Source organism: Ipomoea nil, unplaced genomic scaffold (assembly GCF_001879475.1).
Source record: "Ipomoea nil cultivar Tokyo-kokei standard unplaced genomic scaffold, Asagao_1.1 scaffold2510, whole genome shotgun sequence".
Classification (NCBI taxonomy): domain Eukaryota; kingdom Viridiplantae; phylum Streptophyta; class Magnoliopsida; order Solanales; family Convolvulaceae; genus Ipomoea; species Ipomoea nil.
In genome coordinates this window covers 917356-929602 of record NW_017618938.1, presented here as the reverse complement: position 1 = coordinate 929602, position 12247 = coordinate 917356, and the positions used below count along the sequence as shown (strand labels likewise).

Below are 12247 nucleotides of genomic sequence, written 5' to 3'. Positions count from 1 at the left end.
TGCCACACCTTGACCTTTCATAACATTTACTTCGATTCACTTTCCAATAATTTTTTTCATCTAGTATTTTTTACAAATTTCCCAGTTACCAAGATGACATGGCACCTTCTTTGTTAAGATTTAGGAACCAATAATTTTTTTCCCTCTATTATTTGTTAGCAGTCGGCCATGAACTAGGGATATCTCCGGCAATGAGATTTCTCAGCCGATTTTCTACGAACGAAATATCCTACATCTTAGGTAGTGAGATTTCCCGGCCGATTTTCTGATTTTCGTTTGACGGCGGTATTACTACGCTGGGATACACTTTTTCCTTTGAAACTTTACTACGAAAGTGAGCGAGCACCGGTTGCGGTTGTGGTCCGGCGGGGCAATCCCGTTCCGAGCGGTGTGGTTTGAAGCAACCGAATTGAAAAACTAGCATGGGCAGATTATGGAGAGGACTACCTAAAAGCTCATGGGGAGATGCGATAATGTTGGAACAGAAGTGAGGAGTTGGGACAGCACCGGTGCAGACACGGCAGACGCAAATCAAGAGGTGGCCGGAATTGGCATTAGCCTAGTTCGTGGCGGTTACCTCTGGAGACTTCAGCAGCGGAGGAGCTTGTTGTTTTGAGGGAAGAGTGGCTGCATTATTGTTGTGACCATCCATTTTGTTGAGTCACAGTGGTTTGCTGGCGACGAGGGAAAGTTTATAGGAACCCAAATTTGGGGGAAAGTTTATAGGAACCCAAATTTAGAAATTACTTCACGAAGATGGTGATGGAAGAAGAGGGGGGCGTGGATGATGAGCAGCCCAAAAATTCCTGGTAAATGAATCGAAATGAATTTTGTGAAAAGTCAAGGTGCGGCATGAAGTCAATGTGCGGCATGAACAATCTATGATAGTTCATAGTGCAGGATGACACTTCTGCCTATTATTATATTTTAAAAGTAAATTAAATTTACCAAGATATTTTGATGAATTGCAATTGTTAATTGTGATGATATAACAGTACTTTTATGTGTTGTAGAAGCAATTGTGTGTGATATCTAACAACAGAGGTTTGCAAGTTCAGAATGGGGACCGTCTCATAGCCTTCTGGGCAAGTATATTAATATACATTCAATATGATGACAGTTCTACAGGAGATCAAGAACAATATTAGTGCCCATATGGAATGCATCTAATTAGGACAAAAGGTATTATCAGGTCTTAAACTGAAAATATTGAGAACAGTAGAAACGAAGTTGACCAGACACAACCCTGTCGAAGTGTCAATATCCGAAGCCCAATAAAGAACAGTTAATCAGTAGTCATGGGAGCAATGAATGAAGCAGAAGTGTCATTGCAAAAAAATAACAAGGGTAGGAGGACATTCTAACATGTCTTAACTATACAAGTCATCTTCATCGGCTCCAGCAGTGGATGTCGCAAACGGGTCAGCTCCGGAAGCACCGCCGGATCCTGACTCAGCAAAGCGGAACTCGGTTCCAAAGCCTCGAGACTGCTGCAACGTCTGAGCAAATGCCTGGTACTTGCGTATATCAGCATCACTAACGCTGCGACGAGCATACTTCATGGACTCCTCAAAATGTGCAGGCTTAATCTCCGATATTTCATCCTCAACATCCTCATCCATGGAATCAGGATTCTCACTTCTCCTCTTCTCCCTCTCTATATCCTGAAAGAAGAAAGAATTTGTTGAGTATTCTGAGATAATCTGTTATAAAAAAAAAAAGCATTTTTTTTTTCAAATTTTGCTTGATAGGCCCCAAGTGTTTCCAAATCCCAGCAAAGAATTGACAAACCAAAGTTGCAAAATAGTGCAGAGTATTGAGACTGAAGTTGGTAAAGGAATAATATTATTCCAAATGAAAGTAAAAAGTAGACAAGGCTTAGAACATACTTTCTCAATGTTCTCCCTAATGGCATATTTGCAGGCTCGCTGGCAGATTTCTGTAATATCAGCTCCACTAAATCCATGAGTGTATTTTGCAAGAGCTCGCAGATCAATATCTTTTGAAAGAGGAGATTTTCTAAGGCAAGCCTTGAAAATCTGGTGGCGTGAATCCTCATCAGGGAGAGGGATATAAATTAATTGATCAAGTCTGCCAGGACGAAGGAGTGCAGGGTCAATTATGTCAGGTCTGTTTGTAGCCCCAATTATGAAAACAGTCTTTTTTGCAGTCATGCCATCCATTTCAGTTAGAAGTTGGTTAAGAACCCGATCAGCTGCACCACCAGCATCCCCGACGCTGCTTCCCCTCTGTAACAATACCAAGAAGAGATTTCTCATAGACATAGCTCAGAAGTTGTGACCAAAGCATATACAACAAATAAAGAAAAAACACCTCAATTGCCTCAATATCCTTCCAATCATCCTAACAAAGTATATTTCCTTAAATATAATGATTGGCCAATCAATGTTAATCTCATTCGGTTTGTCAGAACACTGTAAATATTGCTCTTATTCAAATTTTGAACAATCAGGGAAAAGAAATACCTGAGTGGCAATCGAGTCAAGCTCATCAAAGAAGAGAACACATGGCGCTGATCCTCTAGCCTTGTCAAAAATTTCACGAACATTGGCCTCACTCTCTCCAAACCACATTGTGAGCAATTCAGGCCCTTTAACACTAATGAAATTCGCTTGACACTCATTTGCAATTGCCTTAGCCAGAAGAGTTTTCCCACATCCTGGGGGACCATAGAAAAGAACACCTTTTGAAGGTGACATGCCAAATTTTTCAAACTTCTCTGGGTGCTCCACAGGATATTGAACCGTCTAGAAGTAAACAAGAATTAGATCAATGATAGCCAACCCCAAATAATACTGCAATATTGCAAAACCGAACTAGATATTACCTCTTGAAGTTCTCGTTTGACATTTTCAAGGCCCCCAATGTCTTCCCAGCTAACGTTGGGCACTTCAACAACCTACATGAAAATTCAAAAAATGACGGCATTAAAATTTGTACTTCAAAAATGCATTAAATTTAAAGAAGAAAAAAAGATACCATGTCAAAGAATATAATTATGCAATAGTAAACTTACAGTCTCACGTAAAGCAGAAGGATTGCTTGTTCCCAAAGCAGTTTGGAAGTGTTCATTTGAAACAGCCATGGAATTCAAAACCTCTGCATCAATTGTTTCATCCTCCAAATCAATGACATCCATCTTTTCTCTAATGCATTGAAGTGCAGCTTCAGTACAGAGAGCTGCAAGGTCAGCACCAACATAACCATGAGTGTCTTTAGCAATTCTCTCAAGATCAACCTGCAAATTAGAGTTACCATTACAAAAGGTGATCAAAATACTATTCCTAACACCAAAAGACTAGAGCAATTAGGGGGCCTTACCTCCTCAGAAAGTTTCATATTCTTGGTATGAATGCGAAGAACTTCAAGGCGTCCAACTTCATCTGGAACACCAATGTCTATTTCCCTGTCGAACCTACCAAATCTTCTTAGAGCAGGATCAATACTGTTAGGTCGGTTTGTGGCTCCCATAACTATAACATGAGCACGGGATTTCAATCCATCCATCAGAGTCAACAGTTGTGAGACAATTCTTCTCTCAACTTCACCATGCGTCTTCTCCCGCTTGGGAGCAATTGAATCAATTTCATCAATAAATATGATAGAAGGGGCATTCTTTTCAGCCTCTTCAAAAGCCTTCCTAAGGTTGCTTTCACTCTCTCCAGCTAACTTGGACATAATCTCTGGTCCATTGATACAGAAGAAAAATGCACCAGTTTCATTAGCAACAGCTCTTGCTATCAGCGTCTTCCCAGAACCAGGCGGGCCATAGAGTAAAATTCCTTTGGGTGGTTTCACACCAATGGATTTGAAAAGTTGAGGATGCCTCAATGGCAGCTCCACCAATTCACGAATCTGAGCCATTTGTTTTCTAACACCACCAACATCATCATAGCCCACTTCATCAAGTCTATCCTCATCTTCCCTCCTCACTGGCTCTCCCTCACAGAATATTTCAGTGTCAGGAGCAACAACACAATACTCCCCAGGATCAGTCTCAATGATCTTGAATTCCACACTTCTCATCCCTCCCCTAACAAGGAAATGGTCTCCTTTCCTCAGAGGGCGATATGCCTCCAAAAAGTAAGCTGCAACAAAAGTAGGCACAATTATTAAATCAGCTAGGATGAAAAAGAAAATTCGAATTTTAAACCTCTCAGAGCATCTACTGACTACTGCAAAGGAAATAAACAAAGATTCACATGATTTTTAAGGATCAAAAATTGTAAAATCATTTGATAAGATAACCAGTTAAAAGAGAGATTTAAAAGAAATAAAATAAAAAACCTTATCTACCAACCCCAAACAAAATAATCCTACTTAAAGAAGAAAAAAAAAAAAAAAAGGAAATAAAGGCCAAATTTAGGATTCTAACTACAGCCCAGAGGAAACGTAACCCTCCTACCATAATCAGTTTTTTTTTCCAGTGAATCCCTCCTACCACTAACCAAATGCATAATCATTATAAAGGTCATAAGAAGAAAACTGATAATGGATAGTTTTGACAATGAAAACTGAGAATAACATTTGGCCTGGTAGACACATGCTAGACTAGGTATTCCCTGTATCAACCCATTAACAAAGAATTTATTTTGCATGAAGTAAAACAACTCATTAGCAACAAAACAGGTCAATCAGGTTAACTACTTATGTTACGAGTATGATTCAAAGTACACTATGGATCCCCCATATATAATCTTAATACCAAAGAATTTAATTTGCTTGAAGTATAAGAGCTCATAAGAAATGAAATAGGTCAATTACATTGAATACTTACGCTTCAAGTAGGATTCAAAGAGGTCCCCGGTGACTCCTTCAATGGTATCGTCTATAGGAAGTATGTGCACACGTTTCCCATACTTAACATCTGGACACTGGTGGACAGAAACAACATCACCAAGCCGAACCCTCAAATTTGCCCTGACAACTTTGTTCATCCTGATCTTAGGTTCTTCACATGTGTCATCAGCAAGGGCAATGACCACTGTATCTTTCCTTTTCTTTCCCTGGAAATCAAAGAATGAAGCTATAACATTGAGACAATCCACACAGCACATTTCAAATTTCAAATTTCAAATTTCAATTCAATTAATAGCTACAAATGCCATTGTTTCTATAGAAGACATATTTCAATAATCTTCTCGACCAACAAAAGTAAAGAATATCCCCCAATTAGCACTCAAAAATTTGACAAAGTTATAAAACTACAACCACTAAAAATTGTATGAGTAGCCACCAAGACTGAAATAACCAGACGAATATGACTATTATAATTATCAAAAATTTACGAGGTTCAGCTAAATTACTACTACGATTCTCATAAAAACCCTAGCAATCACAAAATTGTACATTATAACAATAAAGATTCCGACATTAGCTTTTAAATTAAATAAATAAATAACTAAATAAAAGTTACCTTGATCAGAACTGTGTCACCGCGAAAGAGCTGGAGCTTCTCCATGGTGGCGGGGTTGAGGGCAACGACCGAGTTATCATCGTTGACCGCCTCGTCAACGACGAGGCGATTAGGCGCCTTCTTCCGCTCCAAGATCGCGGTAGAGAAGTCTTTCTTAGTGCTTTTTCTGAAACAATCAAAAGAAAGAAAATCGCATCAGAATATCGCAAGACGAGGGGATTCCGAAGCTAAAGTAACACCGATTCATGGAGTAAGAGGACAGGAAACGAGTTGCAAGCTGTCAGAGAGAGAGAGAGAAAGAGGGGGAACTCACGAGTCCGATGACTCGGCCTGGTGACTCATCTTGGATCTAGAATACTGTAACAAGAGACAATTCGCCTGATCGCCGGAGATGAAAATAACGGGTGCGAGAATAAGGAAGAGTTGGAGGCTTGAGACAGTGATATAGATTAGGAAAAAGGGTATTTCTCTCTCTTTTTAAGATTAATAACTCTAGAATATTCCTAATCAGTATTAAATTTACCCTGATTTCTCTTTTTTTCTTTTTCTTTTTTTGGTTTTGCAAGGAAACTCCTAGCTATTCAGAATCAAATTAATAGGCTAATTTGATTAGGGATGGCAATGTGCCCCGTTCCCCACGGGGATCCCCGATCCCCGCCCCGAAAGAGACAGGGATGGAAAAAATTTTCGGAGAACGGGGACGGGAACGGGAACGGGGAATATGTGTGATTCCCCGTCGGGGACGGGGACGGGGACGGGGATACCCCTCCCCGCCCCGCCCCGTCCCCGAATAATTTTATAAATATATATAAAATACACTGCCTGTATATATACTTATTATGTACTACAGTGCAAAACTGCAAATTACATACACTGTGTCAACATTAATTATATACATATATATTCTTCATTACACATATAAATATAGTATACTACTGTTAGTCCTTTATATATATATATATATATATATATATATATATATATATAGTTAGTATTTTAATTTTTGAAACTAGTACTTAAATTTTATATTTTTTATTATTAAAAATTAAAATTATTAAACATTTTGACTAGGCGCTGACGGGGAATGGAGAATCCCCGACCCCGCCTAATTCCCCGCGGGGACGGGGATGGGGAATATTTTCAATTCCCCGCCGGGGACGGAGACGGGGACGGGGATGGGGACGAGGTCACGGGGACGGGGACGGGGAGTATACTCCCCGCCCCCGCCCCGCCCCGTTGCCATCCCTAAATTTGATAAAATTAAAAAATTTTAGAGTTAGGATAAACAAAATTAACCTGATAAATTCGAAATCGATAAACATAATTGCCTAAACAGGCTAACTTAAAATTTAGGGACTAGCCTAATAATCTGAGTTACTTAAAGTTATTCTTTATTTTACAAACTAGTATTTACGCTCGTGCATTGCACGAAATGAATTTGTTATAATGTTTTAAAAATATTTAGAGCGATATACAATTGTATAAATTATAACATCGAATATTATAAAGTGCAATATTAATTGAAAAATTTAGTTTGATCAATTATGTTTTCTAATGTTATCATTGCTTGAATTCTAGCAAATAATTACCCAATTAATAGCTAAAGTGTAGATATACGCATCCGGTGTTGAAACTTTAGAGATTTTATATATCAGAGTTTATGATTTGTATTAATTATGCTAATTAGCTCGTTATCTAGCAACTTAGTTATAAAAATTATTTGTACGGAATATATATTTTCTATGTAGATATATAGCAATTTTGTCATTTTTGTATAAAAAGAAAACATAATATCAATTGTTTGAACTACACATTATTGAAAACCTCTTTGTAGAAAACATTGTTAGTAGTAACAGAATTTTGTCCATCATCTTCGGGCCATCAGGATGGGCGACTCGGGAAAAAGCCACGTACAAATGATTGTGATTAAAGATTGATTTTTTCAACAATAACCTAACGTGAGTTAGTGTTTGGCCCTGACTATTGTTGATATATAGTCATGGCATATGCAAGCATCAACGGGAATTATTTATGCTGGAACTTGAAGGGCAATCTCATATCAGAAGGGGTGAGAGACATTCGGGGGATAAGAACTTTGGTTTTCCGGCCTTGATGTGTCCCATTAACTATTCTTGCTTCGACAATGTGATCTGTCAATATTGTGACGATGAGGCGCGTACCGTTGCAAAGACCAAGAGAGTGGTCTATATTCCGCAATAACATAACAGGTGCACCAATCTTTAATGTCAATGAATTATTAAGAAGTCCAGACAATCTCAAAATATTTAAGAATTCAGGAGTGTGTACTTTCTATTTTTTTTTTCCCTTTTTAAGAACATATTGACTTCAATGGTTTACTATTAATTAGTATTCAAAAAATTGGAAAAAGAATTCATCTTTACGCAAATAAGCTGGAAAAGGAATCTTACATTTTTATGCAAATACAAATGGGAATTAGTTACAGTACACTAATCTATACTAATATGAATATTAATTAACTGGTAAAAAGAATTAATAAAGCTTAATTCTTAACAAAATTTTATATGGAAATTAACTAATATCTAATGAATTGGAAAAAGAATTAGTTAATTAATGATAAGAAAAAAAAAAAGAATTTCGTTGGAATTTTAATGAATTTGAAAAAGAAAAATTAGTTAATTATTGACATGAAAAATTTCAAGGAAATTCTAATATATTAGTTAATTCCCATATAAAATTGTAGTCAATATATATTATTAATTTTGTAATACAAATGAGATTCTTCATTCCCCGTCAACACCTAGTCAAAATGTTAAATAATTAAAAAATGTAATAATAAAAATTAAAATACTAACTCTACGTGTGTGTGTGTCAATATATATTATTAATTTTGTAATACAAATGAGATTCTTCATTCCCTGTCAACTCCTAGTCAAAATGTTAAATAATTGAAAATTTTAATAATAAAAATTAAAATACTAACTCTTCGTGGTGTGTGTGTACTGACAACATTAATTACATATACGTAATTAATTAATATTCTTATTAGTTTGGGTGGAAAATTTGAAGAGAATGGTTTTACTTTTATTAATAATATAGATATAGATTATACTAATATTCAAGTAATTATTAGCTTAATTACTATATTAATTATTAGTCAATTGTACTACTAATATATATGCAATTAATTTCTAAATTACCATAATAATTATTTGGTGATTGTATTAATAATATAATATTGTGAAATTATATTTTTATATGTTAAGTATAAAAATATATATAGATATTAACATAAAATTATCATAATAATTTCATGAAAGAATGTAAATGGACATTAACATAAACTTACTATAATAATTTCTTGGTATTTAGGGGCAATTTTATTTTTCAATTTTAAGTTAAAGTTTCAATTTTTTGAGGGCGCTTTTTCCCCGAAATAGATATGTTTAATTTTTTTAAAAAAATAAAGTCCGTGCCTTTAGTTGCTTCGATTTGAAATTTGATTTTGCTCGATTTTGGTGAATTTCTATTGACACTACTGGAAATCTTTAATTTTCTAACCATTTTCCGACCACCTAAAAAATTTGTTGGAAAAAGTTACATTTTTTCAATTTTTCGTTGAAGGATTGTGGTGGACGCAAATAGGTCGGAGTTTCCGACCACTTTTAATTAGTGATCGGAATGTTCGGAAATTTTATTCGGCAGTTTAATTTTTTTAATTAATCTTAATTTTCAGTATGCAAAAATAAAATAAAATAAAACACTTCAATTTGCTTAGACATCTTTTTCTACTTGGAAAAAAGCAAAAAGACAAAAAGCGCATTTGCTCTCAGCGTTCACTCTTCTCCTCGCGGACCTCGCACGTTTACTCTGCAAATCTCATAATATTTCCCACCTCTGCAAATTTCTCGCTGTCGTCGAGCCACTTCTCGTCGCAGAGCTTGGTCAACAACAACAAGCTTGGTTGCCGTCGAGCTTTTCCGTCTCAGAGCTAGGTTGCCGTCGAGCCTCTTCCCATCGAGACAGCGCACGCCTCTTCCCGTCAAATTCGCTCATCTTCGTTGCCGTCTCTGCTGCGCTACAAGTTAGTTGTATTACTCAAATGTTAAACCTTAATCCCTAAATTCCTAATTCTGAAAGTGGTGAATTTGAAAATTTTCGAAGTATTGTGACAGTAAAATTTCTATTTCTTGATTTCTTTTAGGATTAATAGATGATTTATTGTCTAGAATTGTTATTGTTTAATTAAAATTGACTTGGTGGTTAGTGGTTGCTGCCTGGAAAAGAAAGATTTATGAATCATTAGGAACTGGTATGGATTGTAAAATCTATATTCTCATGATTTCATATTTGTCTGTCATTTCGTAATTGTGCATAGAATTGTACAAAATCATTTTAGGTGTGTGGCTTAGCAAATTGCTCTGAACCAAATTGACATGAGCAGTTTTTTAATTGCTATGATTGACCTTTTCTTAGGTGAGTTTGTAATTATGGTGAATTAAACAGCATTAGCTCTTTTCACCATTGAGGTAATGCAATATAAGGAGTACTTTGTAAGTCATGAAAATAATAATCTATATAAGTTCCGTTCACTGGAATGCTTAAATGCACTGGATTTCCTTGCACTAGAATCTAGATTAATCACATGTTTGGATTAATTAAATGCAGTGGGTGTATGTATGATTCTTGCTGTTCAATATGCATAAAGGGGTTATGTATGACTCTTGATGTTCAATATACATAAACTGTTAGGCTAAGATCACCAAACTATGCTTCTATTATCCTATAAGAATCATACATACACCACATCATCAGAGGTGAAGCTGTAAGTGGATTTGCCTACTTCCTACAACATGAACTTTACTGATAATTTTAATGTGGTTAAAACGATGACTATATCTTGATGAGTTGAACTTTATATTGTTTAAAATGCTTTAAGAGTTTCAGGATATGATGCTTTCTGGGGGATCTGATTCAGTAATTATACCAACTGTTATTATATCTTCTTTTGTAATTATACATTGATTTAGCTAGCTATTTTTGGTTGTCACATATCGAACGTCCTTGTTGCAGGAGTTGGTGGATTTATTGCTTGCAGGGCACTTTCTCAGAGAAACAATGATCCTACTAGAGCTTCACGGCCTTGGGATAGTGTAATGCCATTTCTTTCATTTGCATCTTCTCTGTTAGATTAGAATTACTTGCATCTGCTGATATTGCTATTGACAGGACCGCGATGGGTTTGTCATGGGTGAAGGAGCTGGAGTTCTGCTTCTGGAAGAACTTGAGCACGGAAAGGTAAACTCTTGCATGTACTTCCCAAGTCTAGTAATTTCATTCCATTCCTTATCATCACATGCAACCCGAATTTTCCTTGTTTGAGTGAGCAGAAAAGGGGTGCAACAATCTATGCTGAATTTCTCGGTGGAAGTTTCACTTCTGATGCTCATCACGTGACAGAACCTCATCCTGAAGGTTATTCTTTTTTCACACTCCATCTTCACTATTATTAAAAATGATTTTAAAAACCACTGATTCTTATTATCTCCTCAAGACCTACCTACCCTAACTTCAATTGGTTGTCAATTGCCATTGTCCTATTAGTTAAGCTGTTTTACTACTGCCTTTATCTTTCCTGGAACTAAGGTCACTCAATCAAAACAGGACACAAAGGTCATTGTGGGATCTAAAAAGGAGCAACTGCACATTAAGGTGGCCTTATCTAATTCTTATTATCTAAACTTTGTTTTTTTTTTTTAAAAAAAAAAAACAAGAGCATGTGAGAATTTAGCTATACAGATCATTACTATGCATTTCTTCTAATTGCTATCTTGGTTTAGCTGGTGTCGCATATAATAAGGTAATATCCATCCCAGGTTTCCTTTCCTCAACTCTTAGCATGTAGATATACTGATTGATATTGGGGTTTTAATTTGGCATTTTGGCAGGGTGAAATATGTGTGGCTGGCTCACGAGTGTTTGTCCAGGAAGGAATTTATGACAAGTTTGTTGAGAAAGTGGTCGCAAAGGCGAAGGCAAAGGTGGTTGATGACCCTTTTGATCCAAATGTTCAACAGGGACCCCAAGTATGATCTAGTTTGCTTGAAACAAGCCATATACACCATTAAGTTTACCAATACCAATATGCTTTAACATGCATGTGTATTTGATGCATTTAGGCTAGCAAAAACCAGTATGAGAAGATACTTTCATATATAGAGCATGGGAAGAGGGAGGGTGCTACATTGCTAACTGGTGGTAAGCCATTGGACAGAAAAGACTATTTCATCCAGCCATACACTGTCTAAACTCCTTACAGCTTTGAATGAATGCACTGAGTAAGTTTTCTGCAAAGGACTGTATTATGATTTTGACATTTGATGCTTTTGGCTCTTAAGTTTATTCATCTAGTATTCATTTGGCATAAATCTCAAATGCTTGCTTATGAGAAGTTGTGATTACTTCTTCCTAGCAGTTAAACTAGATGAAACATGCTGTACTTTCTATTCTTTTCTTTACTAATGGGAGTAATGATCCATTCATTTAGGCGGGGTCAAGTGTTTATATTGGATGCTCTCTCCAAATACAAAGCAACTGATGCTCGTGAAGCTGGAAACATAGTTGAGCGAGTAACTCCACGACTGCAGCATGCAAATTGTGCTGTTGTGCTTTCTGCAGTTAAGGTAACTGCCTTCATAGTTCATATATACATGATTCACTATGCTATTCTTATTGATGTTTGCATCCTAGTTCTGCCCTTTCATGTATGATGTGTGGATAGAAGTATGAAAATAGAAAGCTTTCCAATTCCACTAATTCAACATTTATTAT

At 36.3% G+C, this 12247-nt stretch overlaps 2 protein-coding genes across 3 annotated transcripts; one reads left to right on the top strand and one right to left on the bottom strand.

The window, feature by feature from the left end:
• Window positions 1-1068: 1068 nt before the first annotated feature.
• LOC109153600 (cell division cycle protein 48 homolog) lies at window positions 1069-5885 on the bottom strand. The gene is made up of 9 exons (XM_019301448.1): window positions 5751-5885; window positions 5438-5603; window positions 4799-5027; window positions 3343-4109; window positions 3038-3259; window positions 2849-2920; window positions 2487-2768; window positions 1890-2249; window positions 1069-1664 (listed from the first exon to the last, which is right to left on the bottom strand). The coding sequence occupies exons 1-9, from the start codon at window positions 5777-5779 to the stop codon at window positions 1371-1373; spliced, it is 2421 nt and encodes an 806-aa protein (XP_019156993.1). The 5' UTR covers window positions 5780-5885; the 3' UTR covers window positions 1069-1370.
• Window positions 5886-9315: 3430 nt separating this feature from the next.
• LOC109153601 (3-oxoacyl-[acyl-carrier-protein] synthase II, chloroplastic-like) lies at window positions 9316-11703 on the top strand. Of its 2 annotated transcripts, XR_002049547.1 has the most exons (7): window positions 9316-9500; window positions 10490-10569; window positions 10646-10714; window positions 10807-11128; window positions 11257-11276; window positions 11365-11502; window positions 11596-11703. XR_002049547.1 is itself a non-coding variant. In XM_019301449.1 (5 exons), the coding sequence occupies exons 1-4, from the start codon at window positions 10367-10369 to the stop codon at window positions 10927-10929; spliced, it is 315 nt and encodes a 104-aa protein (XP_019156994.1). In that variant the 5' UTR covers window positions 10266-10366; the 3' UTR covers window positions 10930-11128; window positions 11365-11502. The 2 variants fall into 2 exon arrangements, 1 of the variants encoding a protein (XP_019156994.1); XM_019301449.1 differs by lacking the exons at window positions 9316-9500; window positions 11257-11276; window positions 11596-11703 and adding an exon at window positions 10266-10409.
• The last annotated feature ends 544 nt before the right edge of the window (window positions 11704-12247 follow it).